Genomic DNA, 21841 nt, shown 5'->3' with positions numbered 1-21841 from the left:
GTACCAGTTGTTATGAGAAGTGCCTGTACTATCCCTTCCAACGTACAGAAGTGCAGACACGCGGGAGCTGATAGTACCTGCCCATTTAAAGCCCTGATTCTAGTTTTCGTTTTCCGGTTTGCATAGATTAGTGATTGTTAGGATAAATTTGAACGCATGCATAGAGGAAATTACGCCAATAGTATAGGTCCTTTTACTTCTGCTGCCTTAGGTCTACACTAACTTGGGCCATACCCAGACCTAAGCATTGCTGATACTGTTAAAGTTTTCTCTACTTGAGAAATGTTTTCAGACCCTCAAATTTGGTTTTTTTAGGTGTACTTTGGCCCCACATTACATCCTATTTTGTCTTTCCTCTATACGTAGGTGCGAAAACTGGGTGCGAGAAAGCATCAAGTAGGTTTTTAAAAACTCACAAACATCGAGAATTGTCACCGCACTAAAGGGGGTTAATCAGAGATAGCTATTAACTTCTCTGGCTGAGTTGTTCTGATGTTTATCCTTAGCAGGGATTCATCATCTATGTTGGGTTGTTTTCCAAAGCTGCTCCCCGAACGGAGACCTGCAGGGTGCCCCCTAATAAAAGCTAAATATTGAAAAGAGGACAGAGGGATGGAGATATTCATAATTCTTCTCTTAATAAATCACGACCAAAGGCCCTGTAAATGCAGTTCCATTCTTAGTCTGCACAGTGCATACCAGCATTTTCAATTAAAACATTTGAAATGCCCTTCCACATCCTACATTCCATAAAAACGATTCACATGGAAAGACCACTGACCGCAACACACCCCCCTAATTACACATTCAACGAAACGCATTATTGACACAAGTACACCACGCAGACCTGCATAGAGTAACTTCACTCTGAAACTTCCGAGCTAGCCACTCATCCTGCCTACTCTATCAACACCCCACTTACCAATCCAAGCGAGCACCACACACCTCTGATCAACTGCTGTTAACTCAGACATCTCTAAATATATCCACTGATACTCGCGCACAAAACTTGAATTCTTAATATGAACCATATTTTCCACCTTGAACAAGATGCTCTGTCTCACCTTCTTATTCCTGTACCACAAGTAATACCTTAATTGCTTTCTAGAAACACGAAACTGAACCTCTTTTTAATCAACACTCCCTCCTCAAACCTCCTGACACGTTGGATACATGTTAGTTTCTGCACCAACTATTTTTCTAAATCCTTCACCCAATACAAATTGCTTCTCTGTGACTAATGTACATATTTACAGCCATTTTCTTTACTCGCTCCACCAATCTGGGATTACAGAAGGTTTGTCTATGTTCAAAACCTAAACTCTCAACGATTCAAATTCCACACCTTATCAGGAACAAGAACAGATTCTTACAGCACCACTTCGGCTTTAAGCACTTTATCGCTGGCTGCACTTCACATAGAACGCACCTTTCAACCAAGCTTCTTCCTAGATGCCTTTCATGCTCCATCTTTAATACTCTGCCCCTGTAGTGAGTGGTGACATTTACTGACCATTTCCTGCACATTTACTCCATATGCAATATATCTTTCACCCCACACACTCTGGCCTCATCAACAGATGAAACCCGTGTATGGTGTACTGCTTCACATTTACTAGTTCAGTATTCACTGTTCATAACCATTTCTTCGAGGAAACTGCAACTCTTTGCTCTCATGCCACCCTTCACTAACATCGAGATACATCATTGACATCACTTCCTGCAAAACTCATCACCTCTGCTTATCAGTCTGTCACCACATTGTTCAATCTTAGCATGTGCTCCACATGGACATTGTACTCTCCTGGTTTACCACCAACTTGGCTATGTTAGGCTCTGTTCCATCAGACCTTAAGTTGACAACATGTTTGCCAATTTTAAATAGCGGAAAGAGATCTCAGTCTTTCAAGAAGTGAGTATTTCGGCTCAGCTCCCATCAAAGTTTCTGAAGTGTATAACACAGCAATGTCAACAACATTTTGTATTTGCAACAAGCACAATCATAAATCTTTTCCACTTTCATTAACGGTTAAAAACTTTTCATATCTGACAAACATATGTTAGGTAGGAGAAATACCTATACATCTCTGTACCTCTTGAAAAGACTCCTGAAACTGGATTATATATACATACACATACATGCACGAACATACACATGCATGCATATTCATGCATACACGCACACACACTTTGCATATTGAGCCATGACGTTGTTCACATTGGCATCAATCCTGAAGCTAATAACCATTATCACAGTGTCTTTTCTCTCTCCACACTCATATACAGCAGACAGAAGAAAAAAAATCTTTTGAGGTGGCCAACCAAAAGAATTAGACAGGGAGGGTTATTCTCTACCCTGGGGGAGGAGAGGGGATGTTTTAGGATCAGAACTCATCTCCTTAATGCCAGAAGATAGCTCCCTAACTTTTCTCGCCTATCGTTCTTATTAACTTTCTCTACACTCTGAGGAACAAAGTGGTTAGCCTGTCACCACAGCACTGTCCTTCAAAAAGCACCAATACCAATTAGTGTATTTTTTCATCTTTTGCATTTATGCAAGAGGCTCCATGTAAAAGTAGAAGAGGGTGTGAAAGGATACAGTCTTAGTCTACAGTTGATCAATAAGGAAGAATGTCTAAAAGAGTTACTATTAGACCTGGCGTTTCTGGTTGGCAGAGGTATGCACCCAGTCCAAGCAGGAACCACTACTCTAGGCAGGGTAAGCTAGATACACACTAAAAGAGAACCTATCTCACCCTCTGGTAGATTGGCACTGAGCAGGCAGGCTTATCTAAAGAGAATATGTGTAATGTTTATTTATTGTATAATAGTACGTTCCTTTCCCCCTGTCTCCCTTGGAACCTTGGATTGTTCTATTACTCTGGCAGTTGCCTGGAAGCTTGCCTTGGAATGTTTGCAGGGCTCAGCTCAGGCAGAATGCGGGAGTTATGTGGAGTAGTGGAGATGTGAAATAAAGCTGTTAAAGAACTTAAGCTTCACCAAGTACTTACTTTACAACATAAAGTATTTGTGCAACACGCACAGTAACTCAATGAAACACCACAAAAAGACTCCAGACAGGTCGGGAAAAGTTGAGAATATTTATCTGAGTAATCCAAGACCAAAGCGATAAAAATCCAATTAGTGGAACCGGAGTTATGAATGTTTAACGAAAAAAATAAAAATGGTGCTTAGAAGTCAATAGCACTAAAAGGTGACTGGTGGACTGCGGTAAATCCAAAGTTTAGGTCAACCACCATGGAGGGCAGGCTGGCTACAGGACTCAAACAGGTCCAGCTTAAAAAGTACGTTGGATGGAGCAAAGCGTCATCGTCTAGGTTGCAATGCGTTGACTCTGATTCATACAGTTTGGTCGCTGCATTGAAGTCGAGCCTCACAGTTGGGACCTCGGATTGGCGCTGTGTCATCAACAAGCTTCACAGTCAGGTCCCGCGTCATTGTCGTGCCACACAGGGATGTGTTCGAATTGGCACTGGGCTGACGTAGTAGGGCACAATCGGCACAGTGGTGACGATCGGTCGATTTTGTAGCAAAATCACTGCAGAACCCAGTTCTGAGGTCCAGAATTGGAGGGGGCACTTCCGGCAAGGGTAGGACTCACAGATGGCAGAGTCCAGTAGCACCACCAGAAATCTTTTATGTCCCTGAGACTTCAGAAAACAGAAGGCAGGTCAGCAAGCCCTTGGAGTCACTCTGGATTCAAGCGAGGTGGATCCAGTCCTTGTCCTCAGCAGGGCAGAGATCAGCAGGTAGCAGGGGCAGCTCAGCACAGCAGTGAAGCAGTTCCTTAGAGCAGTCAGTCAAGCAGGGCAGCAATCCTTGAGGCACAGCTGTCCTTACTCCTGGCAGAGGTCTTCACAGGCCCAGTAGTGTATAGAACCTTTGAATAACAGTGGCTACCCCTTGTTTCAACACACACCAACAGAGAAGAGAGGGCAGGTCACACACCTACATGAGTGTTGCATTTTCTTTGCTGTTGTTATAGTTTTGTTCTATGGTGTTTAATTGGTAGCCAATGCAACGACTTGCACATTGAAGTAATGTTTCCACCAGTGCTTCCCAGTAATGAGCCTGGCTGTGTTATTTTGCATTAATTAAATCCTTTGTTTTTTATTTGTTCAAAAAAATGTAAACCTTTAATTTTCAGTTTCTTAAAAAAATACAAACCAATACAACAAGATAGTTAGCAGATTACAATGTTTAAGACATGGCTAGTAGTACATAAAACCGTATTCTTTTTGCCGTTCAACACCCACACATCTCTGCTGGGGCACACTGTTGTGTACATCCCGTCTCGCTGATCCTACAAGCGTAGCATACAGCCACATTGATGTTAAATCCTTTGTTAGAGTTGGCTGCAACTTCCAGTTGTGTTGTCCTAGCCTGACTTTGATTGCATTAAAACCTTACCGTGGGTATATTACATTCATAATTGATTTAAAAAAAACATTTTTAGAGTTTTTATTTGTAAAATGCAGGAGCTCGCAAATTTGAATTTTTTTTTTTAATCACAGATCGCACTCCAGTTGCACACACATTTAGCTAGCAGAGTCACAGGACCTATAATCTGAAGCCAGGCTACATTGGTCCCCATATCTGAACTCTTAGTGGTGAGAAGAATACATTGTTTATTGGGATTTAACTTACTTCACAAATGATTGGTGAATGAATCAGGGTCTATCAGTCTGGAAGATGTTTGCTAATACCCCTCTTGCTCTGCCTGATGCTTAGATAGGCAAAACGCCAACTGAGGATCATCAGCATGCCTGTAAAATGTAATCCTTCTACTTGGAGTATGTTGGCCCTTGGCTGTGCATTCATGTTGAAAAGAAAAGGCAAAATAATTAAATGTGGTGGAACACCAAGGTACTTGAATTGAGAGGTAAACTCAGGCATTTTGACTAATTACTGAAATTTGTCTTCAAGAAATTATTTTAACCATGCCTATGCTGTTTCTACATTACCTGCTCTTGTCAGTCTTCATAGTAGGATGTTGTGATCAATAGTATCAAAGACAACATATATGTCCAATAAAACAAGACCTGACACCACCTCCGTCCACCAAGAGATGCAGGTCATGAAGTACTGAATGTTTGACTAGTTAGGTGCTCTGTGACTTGCCTGAAAACCTGTTTAGAGGAGGTGTAGAAAATCATGCTTGATAGTACAGGATTGGAATTGCTGTTGCACAATGATTGCCATTCGTTTACCCAAGTAAGTAAGGCAGGCAATAGTTGGTTGAGTTGTCCATTCTGGATGCTGGTTTTTAACAATGGTTTTGCACACCTTGCTTCCAAGCTTTGTGAACAGAGCTGTAATCTAGGGTTTGACCAATAATTGTTCTAAAGAGGGGCTGAGTACTTTTAGTATTTTTTGGGAAAGAATTGTAGGTTTAACAGATGGCTTCATCAAAATGGTGGAGCTGTACATCTAAGGTACAACTTTAGGTTTTATTTTCAACCAGAATCTCTCAAAGCAGGGTATAGTTTTTTAAAAGGAGAAGTGAAATGTTCCCCTCCCCTTAGTAGCATTCTCCCATGGCATGGGGGCCATTTAAATGTTTTCACTGCCCCTACTGCACAGTTTTTCATGGCAGTGACGGGCAGTGAAAACTGGCCATGTGTCGTCCCACTCTAAATCAGGTTTGCGGACACATGGCTACATCTCCGATAGCCCTTACTTCATCAGGCCATCAGAGGTGTGTGTAGTTGGCAGAGACAGAGTAGTCTCTGCCATCTACATATTGGACGTCCACCCAAATCTAAATGGCATTGGCGGACCTTCCGTTTGGTGGAAAGCGTACTCTGTTGCAGTCATGTCGAAGTATCTTTTCCACCAACAGTTAAATCAGCTCCTGCGTCTTGTATGTAGTTTTGAAAACCTTCAAGATACCTCTAGGAGGTTCTACTGCTACGTTTTGGGGCAAGTTAAAGGTGTAGGTGTATCTGCCTCTTCAGTCTCTGAATTATTATTTCCAGTCTTTTACTCAAAATACAGAGAGAGGTCAGTAAATTTAAAATCATGTAAAACAACTCTTACTTTAAATTAAGTGTATTTTGAATTTATTCAGAGAAGTTGCATATTTAGACTGTTTAATGGCGGCATCTGTTCTCAAGTAGTTCTTTTTTGTTTGGGGGCATAATTTTTCTTTATTTCCTCTTGGCGAAGCTCCAATTTGAGCTTGGTAGGTTTATTTGTAAATCTGTGGCTTCTTAACTTGATCTAATTACTACTGTTTTTTTTCTGGGATTGAACTGGCAGTGCTTCAGAGTATCTACAATAAGTTCGAGGTTTGTCTGAGAAAAGTACAGGTTGTGTTGTGGTGTTCACACAGTCCCCCCAATGAGCAAACCTTTTTTCCAATTTGTTCTCTAATTTAGACTTTTGGTTAATGTGAATGACGCAAGTATGGGATTTAAATGAAAAAGGCACCTCTAGGTGGTGCTCTGTGAAGGGTAGAGCGGTTAGGTTTTTGAGTTTGATAGCGGCAATCTTTAATTGTTTAAAAAATGCTATTCAATTATTGTTAACCTCCTTGATGAGTTTCTTACTGTAATTCACCTTAATGAAGAGAAAAGGGTACTTTCAGATTATTCTCTAAGCTTTAAGTTCTTGCAAGGCGTTGGGGCATTATGAGCTATCTCCAACATTTCTCCTTGTTTTCTGTTAGTCTTTTTGTTTTTGTCATGTTCAGTTGAGTGACACTCTTGGAGGTTTTTTTTAAGGATCTTGAGTTCAGAGGAACCAACTTGATGTGGTTGCAGATGGTCTGGTTGGAGTAGTTTAGGATATCATCAGAAGAGTGGGTCATGGTGTAGCTGATGCTTTAAGTACTTGCTATAGTTATTCTATAGAAAGGACATTTAACAGTGGCTGCACAATTTTTGGGGAGACAGTATTGGGAGGAGATCCGAAAAGATAATGAGATTAGGGGTATTGTCTTTTCTGTGGTTTAAGAGATAAATAAGCTCAGAAAGATAATGTAATGTGGAGATCTCTTAATTTATAGAATATTGAAATTGTCTTGAAGTTATATGGGATATTAAAATGACCTAGAAGAGTACTCCTTGAGATAGGGGGTTAGGGAGGGGGCTATCATGTCCTGGCAGATGGTAGATAGTGTGAAAATAGGTGGTGTTTCATGGTTGTTTTTATATTGCTTCTGGGGAATGATGGGGAGTCCTCTGTAGTGTATGGCCACTTATTCTTCTGAATATTATCTAAGCTGCCCACGTGTTTAGGATATAATTGATAAAATATATTAAAATATTTTCTGTATAATTAGGAGATGGAGATCTATCCTGGGATCATCACGAGGGTGAAACCGTCCGGCAGCCAGCAAACAGAGAAGCAGTAAGTGTGATCTGTATTACGTAAAAAATGTGGACTTGTTGGTCTAATGCAATTGGTAATGAAGCATTAACTACAGCTGCAGGTTCATTGAAATATAATATATGGAGAACAGTATTAAGGAAAGTATTATCGTTCTGTGTTTGCTATGTAATCAGAGATTACGGAGGGGCATTCTTGCAGATTGCATATGGGGCCCGAGCATCCTTGTGTGAATCACTTGGAGCATCCAGAGTCCAAACACGTACCATTCCCTGAAAGACAATTATAGCACAATATCTTCAAATGATCTACTAGGCAAGTCACCTCCATAGGGGGGTGTGCTCTGTACTAAAAATGAGTCCTCCTATTTAGGACGATAACCCTCACTCACCCTTTGGTGGTATCCTTCATCACTGGGTCCCTTCTCACACCGGTGTGAGCTACAACTCCCTTAGTCAAAAGAGGAGCTCTTGAGGTTTTTGGAAATCAGGGCACTATGAGTGTGGATGGTGTGGCTGAGGAATGCAGAGTGCATGGCATGTGGTAGGAGAAGTTACAACTACCTCTAGATGTGCTAAGCAATATTTTTTTCTGGTGCCCTTAATGGGTGGAATAAAATTGAAAGGGGAGTGAAACTTCTAGCCAATAGGAGAGGCGTCAAGATCTTTCTGGGTCTTTGACAATCGCTTTAGACCTCAGTAATGTTATGTATAAGAGTACTATAAAAACATCCACACCTCCATAGTTAAGGTTACATTATGTTCCATTTGCATAATGGCCACCAAGAGCATACTAGCTCACCATGTTTATTTACTTTGTGAGCATTGTGAACCACATTTCCGGGGCTGCATCAGGATTGCATTTCCCAGTGAACTCACTGTGCTGACATCTGAATCACAGCTTTGGGACCCCATAGGAACTACATTTCCAAGCGAGCCCCATGAGCTGTCATGTTTCCACAAGGTCACAGTTGGCAGCATCAGGAGCAAAGCCTCGTCGACTTCAAAAAGACTTCCTGCTGTAAGACATGCTGCTTCCTCACCGGATAAACCACATAGGGAGTAACAGCGGACCGGAGCAGGTAAGTGCTTTCACAGGTCCCTGATGCACTGACTCATGCATACTCTCTTTGGCCACAACTGGTCTGTTCTACTCACTCATGCATAATCTCTTTGGCCACGACCAATATTCTAACTTCAAACTAATGTTAGACAAGGGTTCTACTAAGAACCAACCGCAGCACCGGAGTGCCACTTTACAGTGATAATTTATATTCCACATCTCTGGCTCTTGAAAAAATCCAAAACTCTTGGCACTTACCTATATTAATCATTGTATACATTCCTGTTGTGAGATTTTCATATGCATGACCACAAGAACATATTGAAGTTACATAAAATGCAGATCAGTAAACTATAATTTTGAAAGCCTTTCTTTTATCTTTTTTCTCTGCATTATTATACTATTCCACGTGATGATGTCTGTGGACTCCTACAATTATTCTGGGTCACTGTCTGTATCAGTCTAATCATCCCTTTTACACACTTCAGCTCAATATTTGGCAGAGTGACTATATACAATTATGGTCCTGAAGAATACCTATAACCTCTTTGTAAGGTCATGAGTTAGAGAGAAACATGTTGACCCCTCTCCCATTGGGTTGAAGTCTCACTCCCCTCTCAATTTTAATATATCCCTTCGGGGCACCAAAATAAAAATATTGTTCAGCCTACCAAGAGGTAGCTTTAACTTCTCCTACCACATACCCTGCATCTGGCAGTCATCACCCATACCATCCACTCTCATAGGGCCCTGATTACCAAAAACCTCAAGAGCTCCTCCCTTGACTAATGACATTGTAACCCACACCAGGCACCATTTGTCCTGATGTGAGAAGGGACCCAGTGATGAAACATGCAAGCTAAGAGTGGGGGAGGGTTATTGTCATAAATAAGAGGACTTGTTTGTAGTACAGAGGACTTCCTCCTTCGGAGGAGACTCTCTTTATAGACCTTGTGTACCTTCTTATACCTATATTATAAGAACCACTTTTCTTATAATAAATGGGAATGGGAATTGTATTCCTTATAACACATGGTCTCTCACACAGTATTGACCTTCTTGCAAATCTCTTTAACATATTTGGTACCTTGCCTTTTTTATTTCATGCAGTCTGCGGTTTCATATAAAATCTCAAGAGGTGTAGTCAAAAATCTTTATGGGAGCAAGGCTGTCTAGCTGTGCCTGCTGTGAATCACCCAAGGACTTATTTTAGGAGAGCGGAAATGGTGCGTCTGCCAATAAAAGTAAGATGTCCCAATGTTCCTCCTCTTCGTTCCGTTAACTCATTCAGAATGCAGAGGAATGCCGTGTATCCAGTTCCACCTTCATCTTGAATGCCCTTTCGGCAAACATGATACAAAGAAGAAATGGGATCAGAAGGACACCCCAAATGGAGTGTTGCCAATTTTTCACCACCCATCATATCTGGGCCAAACCACGGTGGTCGGACAAAGAAAAAATATCTTAAATTGTCCTCCACATGCAGGTAGAAGGTTCCCAGCATATAGCAGAGTTTAGTCATGTGATAATATATCCAAAACATCTGGGTGTGGATCTCCAAGAAAAGATACGTGATGACAGATCAATCATGCCAAGGCACAATTGACGTGCCAGCTGTGCCACAGATTATTTTCCCTGATGCATCAACTTTTTTTGATGAGTATTCTATGGCCACTTCACTTTTATCACTCTGATGAGGTGTAGAGGACAGCCAGGAAGTCGTAGTCCCCTTTGTCCTCAAGCGATTTTTGTGATGGCCATGTGGACCAAGGTGTGTAACTATTCTTCAGCACTCTATGTAGACATTTTAGTCATACCTACTTTTTGCTGGTGGTAGAGAGCTCAATGGAAATGGAAATTCACTTTTATTAGAAAATGTATGTTGGGAAAGTTGCTTCTGGCCTAGATGAATAGATGTGCACTACTGGTTGTCAATTAGGAGTTTAGTTCAAGAACAGCAACTAGAGATATTTTGGTAACATTCACAATTGAGCTTTAAAGAGAGTACAGAGAATGTTGTCAGTATATAGAAATTTGAACTATAATCTGATTGTCTGCCAATGGAGGTCTCTTAAAGCTTGCTTTACATTGAAACACATTCTGGCTGCTTGGTTGTGTAGTTTTTAGAGTTTCAATATTCCTTCTTCGAGTGCTGTGGTACAAACAATATTACAATAGTCCAGATGTGACAACACCAGGGCACTGGTCAGCTCGATATGATGAGGACCTAAAGCAGTGGTGGACCTTTCTCAACAGCATGAGATGCTTTTAGTTACCACTGTCATATGCTGATGAAAGGGAAGGTCCAAATCAAACCATACTAGGAGGGGCTGGTGAAGCTTCTTTTTCCTATTGCCAAGAGAGAGGGAAGATGACAAGAAAAGTGTCTCCAACTCTGAAGATATTTGCTTGGTCCTATTCAAGCTGAGGTACCCCTTCAGGACTCTGCATGACACAGAAACAACGTTAATTCCTTGTCCACATTCTGACGGAAAGGGGCAGCACAGAGCCTCCCTTTGTCCAACACTTGACTCTAAAGGCTGAAATGCCACTGCAGGTTTTCCCAAATAGCCAGTAGAATTTGGGTGCAGCAAATCCTTCTTAAAGGAATCATCTGCGTTTTCAAATGTGGCACAGAAACAAAGAGCCTCGAGCCTCGCAAACATGCTGATAATGGATGCAGAAACCCTGGTTTGAATACAACTTGTGAACAGTATCTGTTTTTTTAAACCTAATTATTACTCTTACAAGAACTAATGGGGAATAACATGCAAAAAAATCTGGGTCTTATTTTGCAACTGCTGTTACTCGAACTGCTCTTGTATGCCCTTGTAATTTTCCTCGGATAGGAACTTGGAGAAACTGCCTGCGGAAACAAATTGTGATAGGTCCATATTTGTACTAAACCCATCTGAAGCACAAAGAGAAAACCGGACCCCATACACTTGATATCTAATAGGCTTTCATGGCTTCTATTTTCACTTCATTGGACTGTACACTGTGGTTAACCTTAACCTCCTATTCACAGACATGCTAGGAACTGGAGGTTGCCTGATATGATAGTAGAGACCTAGGTCTACCAGAGTAGAGATTGGATTGCTTATTGTACTATTGAAGAATAAGGAGAGAGATGCTAATTATCCCTAAATGCAGTTGGCTGACAATAACGTAATATATCTCTGGTTTTTGGCCTTTCCTCATTCTCCAATATTTCTGTTTTCCGCAGAGGCACTCTCACCAGCGCTCTCATTATGATGCTTCGGCCATCTCCCATCGACAAGTTGTCAACATCCCGCGCTTTCCGAGTGGCAGGAGCAATCGAGGGGCTGCTCCTGACCCACAGCAAGCATCAGGAACCATAGTACAAATTGTCATCAACAACAAGCACAAACATGGCCGAGGTAAAACAAGAGACATTTATTTCATTGATAGTCTTATTAATCTAATAATACATATCAATTGCTATTATGAACCTACATAAAGAAATGCTTAATTTATTATTTTGCAATATATTTTGTACAGAAAACCACGTTTGTGTGCTATGATTTTTATCAAATCCTATTGGCCTTCGTTCACATGCACTGTAGGTGTGACAGCTGAGAATGTATGGTGAGGAGAAGGATGTGTTAATGGGTGGGATAGCTTCATTGTTTGAAGGAAGTAGAAATAGGACAAAGTGTGGCATCTGCGCAGATATTAACATCAATTCTGTCACATTGAATAATGCTGAATCCGTGTCAGATTTTCACGATTTCCACGTGAAATGCATCCCGCCCGCCAGGCCGGGCCGGTATCAGCAAGCTTACAGCGGTTCTGCATGTTCCACATAAGGCTGAAGAAAACATTTAGCTGGCATTGTGTTGTTTTGGCTCTTGTCTTTATTTACCTACAATGCCAAAATGAAGGTCCTAATGTCCCTCTGGGACACCCAATAGGGCCCAGGAGTCAGGACGCATGGACTCTACGTATCTTATTTTACTTACATTTTGAGGATACAGGACTGAAACCCCTTGTCCTGAAAGGATGGTCGCAACATTTTGTTTCAGGTTGAGGCCAGCCAATCAGATCACTTGCTCCCGCTGATCCCGAGTCTCGTGGGAGTTAGACGTCCAACGTGAAAAATGCACTTGTGACCAAACACATTGCTCTTTTTTTTATTGCGTCCCGAGGAACTCCCCCAGGAGTCTTTTGGGACCAATTGTCTATCTATACATTTTGAACTTTAAATTCTCAAAATCTACTGAACAGATTTACACCAAATTACAAAGGCATGCTTTCTTGGTAAATATATAGCTTTCTGCCAAATTTGGTGTAGTTCTATTTAGCCATTTTGGCTGTATTGTTTAATTTCTCCTATCGTAAAATGCATGAGAAAAATAGTGTTTCAGGACCCAAACTTTCAAGAAACGAGCCAAAGTATACTTTCAATCATGTATAACTAACTAGTGGCCTCGCAGGCCTAGACAAAAGCCATAAATCATTTCTGCAAGACCTGTATTACTTGACATTTAAGTACATGCCATTAAAACCAATATAAAGTGCATTCTGAGAAGGCTCCACTGTGCCCTCGATTTGCCCCATTATAGCACACTTTCTTCCTGATGTAAAATAAGGCAATAATGAGGATCCTGACAAAAAGCAGAATGATCCATCATACTACTGAAAAGGGTGGCGGATGGCAGATACCCCACTGGTGAAGTCTTGTTTTGGCTCTGCCATCAGGTCCTCCATGGAGGAGTGCCAGAAATTATGGCAAAGCGGCTGCCGAATCTTGTGGCTGTTTTGTCACCATGAAAGACCAACATGCAAATGATGGTGTTCCTTCTGGGAAGTGACTTGTAATGTGCATGCTAATAGTACCCTACTAGGGTTCTGTTGAACTTTCGACCTTGAAGTTTCCCCCATAGTGGCCCCTGGGATGGAAACAGCCATTTCAGGGGGGAAAACACTGACATGGCAGAATTATTTTTATATCCTGGATCGATCTCTGTCAGTGTGGCGGAGACAAGATAGTGACATCCATGAAATATCCCTTTAAACCTTAAATGAGACTTTTACAATGTATACTGAACACCAAAGGTGTACACAAGTGTTGACCAAAGAAAAGTCTCCTTCTTAGCCCTGTGGAAGTCTGAATGAATTCCCCCAGAGATCAAGAAGAACAGAAAGGAAATTGCCCCTTTCTTCCAGGTCCCCTTTGAAGGTTCAATTGGCTACATTTGGCGACTCAGAGCCTCAAAGTATTGACACTAGCATCCTACAACTATCAGGTCCTAAGCTATTCTTTTTGAAATGTCTGATGGTACAGAGAACTGGCCACTAAAGTCTTGAATGATAGTGATAAGTGTAAAAAATAATATCGCTTTTGAAATAGTTTATAGTGCCAGGTGTAGAACTTCTAAGTGCTACAGTATGGTTTAGTATTGAATCTTTGGCTCAGAAGATGGATGCCAGTGCTTTCTGGTTTTCTGTGTTGTGTTTTAAATTAACTGTCCCTACTTTTCTACAAGTAAAAAATGACCTGTTTCTTGAAGCTTCTCTGGCCCGTCTCCTTAGGTTCCCCCCTGATGTCCAAAGATGAAATCAAGAGCTTGGGCATCTGGCTTGACAAAGCTCTCAACTTCAACACCCAAGCCTCAAAACTCTCAGCAACCTGCTCTGGTCTGCTTCGGGTATTACGAAAGATTCTTCCCGTGTTACCATTTGAGGCCAGGAAGATCATGATCCAGGGACTTATCCAGTCTAGACTGGACTTTGGAAACGCTCTGTATCTGGGTGCCCCCCAGTCGACCCTGAATACATTGCAGATTGTGAAAAACTGTGCAGCCTGCACACTGCTCCAAACCCCCCGCCAAACATCAGTTAGGGATGGATTAAGGAGCCTACATTGGCTGCCAATCAGGCGAAGAATCGAATTCAAATCTCTATGCACCATCCACTGAGTAATATGGGAAACTAGCCCGCCCATTAATCGCTCCCTGGCAACTCCATATTCCCCCGCCAGGCAGCTCAGATCATCAACCTCATTTCTACTGTCCCCAGGATCAGATCAGGAAAGCCAGATGTGAGGCCGTGCCTTCTCGTATAATGCATCCAGGCTATGGAACTCCCTCCCCCTCCACCTGCGAGCAGAATCTAACCTGCTGGCGTTCCGTAAACTACTAAAGACCCTTCTTTTCTTAAAGCCTAATTAGGTTTCTGGTTCACCTCTTCTGCTCACAGTGTCTGTCAGCGCTAGGACGCCTCAGGGTAACTATCGCGCTCTATAAATTGTCTTTCCATTCCGTATACTTAAGAGGCCTGTTTTACGTAAACCTTGACTTTATTCTTAGTGAATACTGCATCATTCTGAATCTAAGTTCCAAACCCAGTGCCACCACCTACTACCACCAGATGTGGTTTGCCTTGACTCCTGACCATACCACCTTTGGAAAAACCTGAGTACAACAGGAGCACCGGTTGTCCTTTGGAGTTAATCATGTCTAGAAAAGTCCACACATTGTTTTAATTAGGGTGTACAAATGTGTAAACTAACATTTCTTTCTGCAACTGGTGCCTGAGAATATTTACCGAATAACTTTAGAGACTACTTTGTTTATTCGTGTGCATACAAATGCATATGTTCATGAAGAAAGGCGTGAGTGAAAGCTTTAAGTAATAAAACCAATAGGGTGTAATATATAAGCTCCACAGACAGCCCAGTGTGCATCCCCAGCTCTCACAAACAGGAGGCCTGAAGAATAAATCAAACGCAAGCCAGAGTCTCACATCTGGACACAATTGGATGCGAATTTCAAATTGAGATGACAGCCTTTAAATCTTAATAAGAGAAAGCACGTTTTCAAAATAAAATGATTAATGGAGGAATGATAACATCTTAAACAAGTTATAAATATTTACCATTTAACTATGGCTGCCCTCGAATTTATTTCGCTTTTGAAAGTGAGGCATTTGTAAGAGACAGTTTTGTACTGCAGCATTTTCAAAAGTCCATATATCGCCATAACTAAAAACATAGATGACACCATATGATTCTACTTTCCTGCATTTTCTTTTTTTTTTTAATTCTGTTCTGGCTTCAAACAATTCTGTTGGAGAATCCAGTGAATGAGGCCTTAAGAGTGTTTTTCTGATTTGCTACTCAAGCTTCCAAATTCAGTTTCATGGACGCCTGATTCACGAAATTCTAGAGATAACGGAAGTGACATATCAGGGTTCCACCTTGCCCCTCCTTAAGCTCCTGAATAGCCTCTAGCATCCTCTCCGGGCAAGTATATAGGAAGTAAATAGGTTTATCAGTGCCTTGTTTACATTTGTTCCTCACATGATGGCGGCCCTGCCAAGTATCACCCATCATGGGTTACACTAATGTGAATTACCCATCGTCCGCACCGCGCTACCACATTTTGCCACACAATTTCGAGCTCCTGAGCTGGGCCAGCCAGTCGCAACGATGCACATTAAAAATGATTTGGGAGCAAGTGCTGAGCAACGGAGCTGCTCAGCAGGTGCTTTGAGTGAGCCGGGTAATGCAGATATGGGTGTCACCGGTACAAAAGGTGTGGTGCTTTGGTGTCATGAGCAGAGCTGGACTAGGAACCCAAAGCTGACCTTGGCAATTTTCTCAGACCAGCCCCTAGGGAAGCACTGTATGACCCCGGGAGGCTGGAAACGCTTGATGCTTTTGCTACCGGGGGGCCGATATTGTAGCACCGCTGCAAAATCGTCCCCCAGTAACAAAACAAGCTCCCACCACTGCAAAACCGGCCTTCACCCTTCCAGCCTCCCAGGGAAATGCCCCATGCCTGGTACGACCAGTCTGGCCCTGGCCAACAGGACGGAGGACTGTCCCGTCCCTTCAAATGTCTCAGAGACTACACATGCATGCGCTGCCGCCAGGGGCGCAGCTTTAGGGGGTAGTGTTTGGGTGTAACAACCCCCAAATATATGCGTTGATGACTTTGTAGTTTAATCTGAGGGCGTCTGTTATGTCTGTGTCAAGTTTTTTGCCAAGAATAAAAGACTGAGAATTTCAAAACGTGAACCCAGATTACCTCGAATCCATACCGACTTCCCTGCTTGCTCAAATTGTGTGATCCTCGGCAAATAATTTATTTCACACAGCCTTTCTTTTCTTTATTATCACATATGAGAGCACTTTAAAAAAAATTGAGTTGAGGATGTGTGCTGTACAAACACCTCTTATGTTTGATTTACTAGACTATCATATTGCTCCATTCTTTAATAAGAATCTAGGCCACATTTAGGCATTGACTACTGACTTGCCTCTTGGTACGCTTACGGCATTGTCTGTGGGAGTAATCATTACTGTTTCTAAGTTCAAGTGTAAAATCTGTCACTTTAAAGAAATGCCTGTCTATGCAGTGATATGGTTTGATGTAATAAGGTGAAACGCTTCCATATGGTAAAGGAATACCATACCGTTTTTTTGCGTTTTGAAGAGTCTGTATCACATTTTTAAGTTATGTTTGTTGCACGATATACATGCCAAATATTTTCATGTCTTGGCTCATGCACAGACTCTTAGAGACAAGCCAGACGCATGACTTGGTCTCGCCCTATTAACCTGCCTGTGTGTCCTTCCACAGTTCCCTTCTAGGCAGAGGCCTAGCTATTGCAAATTGGTACTGACTCTGCTTCCAGGGCCGAACTGGGAACCAAAACCGGCCCTGGCAAAGTGCTCGGCCGGCCCCCCACCCCCGGGGGCGTTGGGGGTGCGACCGCGCTCTTTGCCAGGGCTGTTTTTTTGCCGATTTTGTTACAGGGCTGTTTTTGCAGCAACACTGCAAAAACAGCCCTGTAACAAAAACGGCCCCCAAGGGCCCAAAACCGGCCCCCACTCTTGCGGCGCACTGGGGAATTGCCAGGTGCCCGCAACTGCCAGTCCGGGCCTGCCTGCTTCTCATTGAAACAGTCCCTCTTGAACCTTGGTCATCTGACTCATCTGAACCCTCCACCCTGCGGCCCACTGTTGTTTAGTTCGGGAATTTTGATATTCAGACCCCACCCCTGAATCTCACTGACTTACCTACACCCGTGCCTGCCGCAGGAGAGCTATCCGGCCTCACACAGAGAGGCTACCAGTGGTCCAGACACGGGTGAAGCACCATTCAGTGGCTGGGAGTGGATGAGAGGCTGGGCCACCTAAATGATGCGACTGTGCCACGGTTTGCGCATAAATATGGATTTGCCGCATTTGCCACATATTCCATCATCTACCACATAATCTGCAGATTTTATCAAAAAGGAAAAAAAAATCTTGCTCAAACGGTTCAAAAGTTACAAAAAAAGCAGAGACACTTGCTGCTATGAAGTGAAAGGCCCTTTGCAAAGCTGGACTGGTCACCCTTCTGTTGCATATTGCTATGTTTGGATGCTAAACTGGTACTAATGGGGTGCAACAAATGTCCACTGAGTTTTGCAAACTTTAAAAAAGATGTAATAATGAAGTAATATAATTAGAAAATGTGCTGCATTATGACGCATAATTTTCCTTTTCTTGCTGCATCATTTACTCAATCTTGCCGTATAAATTGATCCTTTCGTGCAGCATAATTCCAGTGGCCCTGGTGAGAGGTCACTTAGTTTGCTGTAAGTCTTTAGCAGACCATGTCAGTTTCTATAAATACTATTATCTATAGACTCGTCCCTGTTCTGTCAGCCCAGCACTAATCAGAGGGCAACCATACATATAAGTTCTTGTTTAATTTTGGTGCCTCTGTGCCCACCACCCATACCATTGTCAGAAGTCAATATACATCAGTGGGCACTGAGTATGGAGTGTCCGGATTGGATGCTCAGATTCGGGTTCCCACCTGTTGACTTCCTTGAACTTGAAGTGTGCTCAAATAATCATGTTTACACTGCTCTTCCCTTCTTGAGGGACAGGGTCAGCTGTTATAAATGGAAAGTATTAGGCCTTCACTATCCGCCCAACATAAAGTCAACATGGAGCTACTCTGCTGGAAGTCAATCCTGAATTCTGTCATCAGCGATGGTTTCTCAAGGCCCAGATCTGACATTTCACTTTGCTTCCATGCTATTCCACTCTATCCCACGTGACTTAATTGATGGCACTTACTGACCAACCAAACAGCCAGAGGTTGAACCCCTCCCAGGAGGCGAGTTGTCCCCCCTCACCTGCTTTAAACTGCGTCCACCTTACCCTTCAAATCACACCACTGACAACGTGCTTTGGTGCCATTAAAGGTCGCAGTTTATTCAACATAACATGGTTACACATTTTGCAAAATCATGGTCATTCATTCCAATTGTCATTTTAATATCCATGTTAACACATTTCATTGTCTTTACAATTCAATCGTACTTTTTGGTCATTATGTGGTCCCAGTGAACTCATGTTTTAGGGAGCGGTGGGGTCCTCCTGTCTACGCCTTCAATTCATGGGTTTAGGCTTCAACTTGCTACCGACTTGGAGGGTGTCCGTCAGGACCTGCCCGGGCTACAAGTGCCGACCCACTTGCCCTGGACCCTTCATGGGCCCACCCTGCTCCCAGGGGTCCCTGCCTGAGGCTGAGTCCTTACATCTCACTCCCCCAGTACCCCTGCCGTTAGGCATTCCAAGAGTCCTGCTGGAGCATCACATCTACTCTTTCTATGGCAGTAAGCCGCCCTTCACTCCTTCAGTGCCCCTGCTATGAGGCATCCCAAGGACACTGTATGAGCCTTCCTTCTACCTTTAGTAATTTATCTCTTGTTCTACCTTTCTTGTGTTCCTTCGACTTCACCTCTATCTTTCCACCCTTGCGGCTGTGACGCCCGCTTCCTTCTGGTATGGGTGGGTGGGATTCTCCTTGTTCTTCTGTGAAGGGGGGTGTGCCCTTCTCTGGCCCAGTGACCCTACGTATCCCCCTCGCTGCTTTCCCGCTCGTCCCTGGCTTGGATGGGGCCTGAGCTTGCCCAGGGGTGACCAATCCAGGTTCCCCCCATTGCGGGTTATGCAAATGGGCGGGGGGGCCTCCCGCCTCCGAATGGCGTTTGTCCCGGGTCTCCATTGGGTCTGGCTTCGCCTTCCCTGGCTCCATCCCCTCCCAGAGGCGGGTTGTCACCCCCTTCCCCTGCTTTAAACTGCGTCCATCTAACCCTTCAAATTACACCACGGACAACGGCTTTGGTGCCATAAAAAGTCACAGTTTATTCAACATAACATGGTTAAACATTTTGCAAAATCATGGTCATTCCAATTGTCATTTTAATATCCATGTTAACACATTTCATTGTCTTTGTAATTCCTTTGTACGTTTGGTCATAATGTGGTCCCAGCCAACTCAGTTTCTAGGGAGGGGTGGGGCCCACCTGCCTGGGCCTCCACTTCACAGGTTTGGGCTCCAACTTGTTACCGACTGGTAGGGTGTCAGTCAGGACCTGCCCGGGCTGCAAGTACTGTCCCGCTTGCCCTTTATGGGCCCACCCTACTCCCAGGGGTCCCAGCTGTGTGGTATCCCAAGGGCCTTGTTTGAGCATCTACTCCCTCCTGCCCGAGGCTGAGTCCTTACATCTGGCTCCCTTGGTACCCTTGCCGTTAGGCATCCCAAGGGCCCTGCGGGAGCATCACATCTACTCTTTCCATAACTGTAAGCCGCCCTTTGCTCCCTCAGTGCTCCTGCCATGAGACATCCCAAGTACACTGTGTGAGCCTTCCTTCTACCTTTAGTAATTTATCTCTTTTTTTTCTCCCTTTCTGGTGTTCCTTCCGCCACGCTACCTACGGTTTCACGATCGGAGGGCGCTCCCCCTGCCCTACCCACCCCAGTAAGGTGTTGCACCCGTCCTCCAGGTGATAACCCGGAGACCTCAAATGTATGAAACCGTGTCTTACGAAACGCCATCCGCTGGTCCTACATATCTTCTCCATGGTGATATTGAGTTTTCGTCCGGATTTTTCCATTGCCCCCAAGTCCATGGCCCCACGCCATGCCCTCTGCACTATTATTTCTGAAAAAATTACTTTGGCTGGGCATATCAGTCAAGCATGACTGTGAGGCCTTCCTGCATATTCTCTAGGAGGACCCTCCTCCCCAGGGCTGCCAAGTCGTTGCCTCCCTGGTGGACAACCACTGCATCCGGTCTGCCACCTTCCCCGTCGCTTCCCGCACCGCGGGAAGCAGTTGATCCCATTTCATACCTGAACACCCCAGACACACTACGTTGGTGTCCCACCACCATATCCCGCTGAATTTGCATCTGGCTGGCGCCCAGCCTTAAGCCAGCGTCACATAGGAGTGACCCAAGATCCATACCTTCTTCTGCAGTGCGGTTGGACCTGGACGGGGGAGGGAGGGAGAAAGCGGACTTAGTACATCGTAGGGCATATATAACGTTGAAATGCGCTGGATGCCCAGCCCCCTATTCCCTTGATTTGTTCGGTGCCCAAACCTAACCCTGAGGCTGTGGTGGCAGCCCCTATTCTGAAGGAGTGAGACCCAAACGCTGTAGAAGGAAGCCCAACTGCGTGTAGAGTTTTTCTCATCACCGCTATGAATTAAAACCGGCTGAGGCATGACCCGTCCCTGTGCCTGAAAAGTGGCTCTTGGCCGTGGTCCTTGGGTCCCAAGTACTTTTGAAGTAGGCACACTGGGCAGCAGGATTTGTCCCTAATGCAGTTTAATCTAGTCTACTTCCTTCTGCCCACCTGGTCTGTTTTAGACCGTTTCAGCAGGATGTCCATGTACCCGTCCCATATCTCCATGTCACACCTGTTTAGGCATGCTGTCCCTGGATCACCGACCGCTGGGGCTACCAACTTGCTGATCCTGTTAGCCCCAAAAAATGCCAGCGCGAAAGCTGCCCGCAAGAGTATGGTTTCTTGCTCCCAGTGGCAGACTACCCCTAGGACCCCCATCATACGCTGTAGTATGTTAAAATGGATGTGCCGCCTTGTATCCTTCTTTGCTTGCTGCAACCTGCCCCAGACCCTCATTGCCATCCTACATTGGAAGGCCCTAGTTGTTGCTATTTTTGTGTAATAGGCTACTGCGTTCAATTGTGTCTGGGCCCACGGTTTAGTCTTGCCTGACACGAAGGCCCACTCAATGAAGTATAAGACTTCTTCCTGCAGGTCCATTGTTAGCCCTGTCCTGGCCACAAAAGTTTCCCAACACTTACGGTAATGTGTCTCTGTTTTTGGGGCCAGTGCGTTGTCCAGCATCGTCTTCAAACCAGGTCCACCCACGCCCAAATCTGTTCCGGCACCGGGGTCATCACTCGGTCCGCGTCCGTGGCGAGTTCTCGGAATTTCCTCTCCTCCTTGCTCTGCTGCGAGGAGCGATTTGTGCCCTTCCCAGGCCTAGTGCCCCTACTTATCCCCCCTCCCTGCTTGCCCGCTCGTCCCTGGATTGGAGGGGACCCGAGCTTGCCCGGGGGTGACCAATCCTGGTCCCCCCAT

General features: G+C 44.0%; 1 protein-coding gene across 1 annotated transcript in view; it reads left to right on the top strand.

The window, feature by feature from the left end:
- Positions 1-21841, top strand: part of CHRDL1 (chordin like 1) — a 665455-nt gene that overhangs the window by 522122 nt on the left and 121492 nt on the right. The window contains exons 6-7 of the mRNA XM_086951036.1: positions 7307-7374; positions 11642-11816. Of these exons, the coding sequence (XP_086807162.1) occupies positions 7307-7374; positions 11642-11816 (243 nt within the window). The remainder of the gene's footprint in view (positions 1-7306; positions 7375-11641; positions 11817-21841) is intronic.

This window comes from Lissotriton vulgaris, unplaced genomic scaffold, assembly GCF_964263255.1.
Source record: "Lissotriton vulgaris unplaced genomic scaffold, aLisVul1.2 SCAFFOLD_666, whole genome shotgun sequence".
Taxonomy (NCBI): domain Eukaryota; kingdom Metazoa; phylum Chordata; class Amphibia; order Caudata; family Salamandridae; genus Lissotriton; species Lissotriton vulgaris.
Note: the sequence above shows the minus strand (reverse complement) of the source record. Positions and strands in the feature narration are given on the sequence as shown.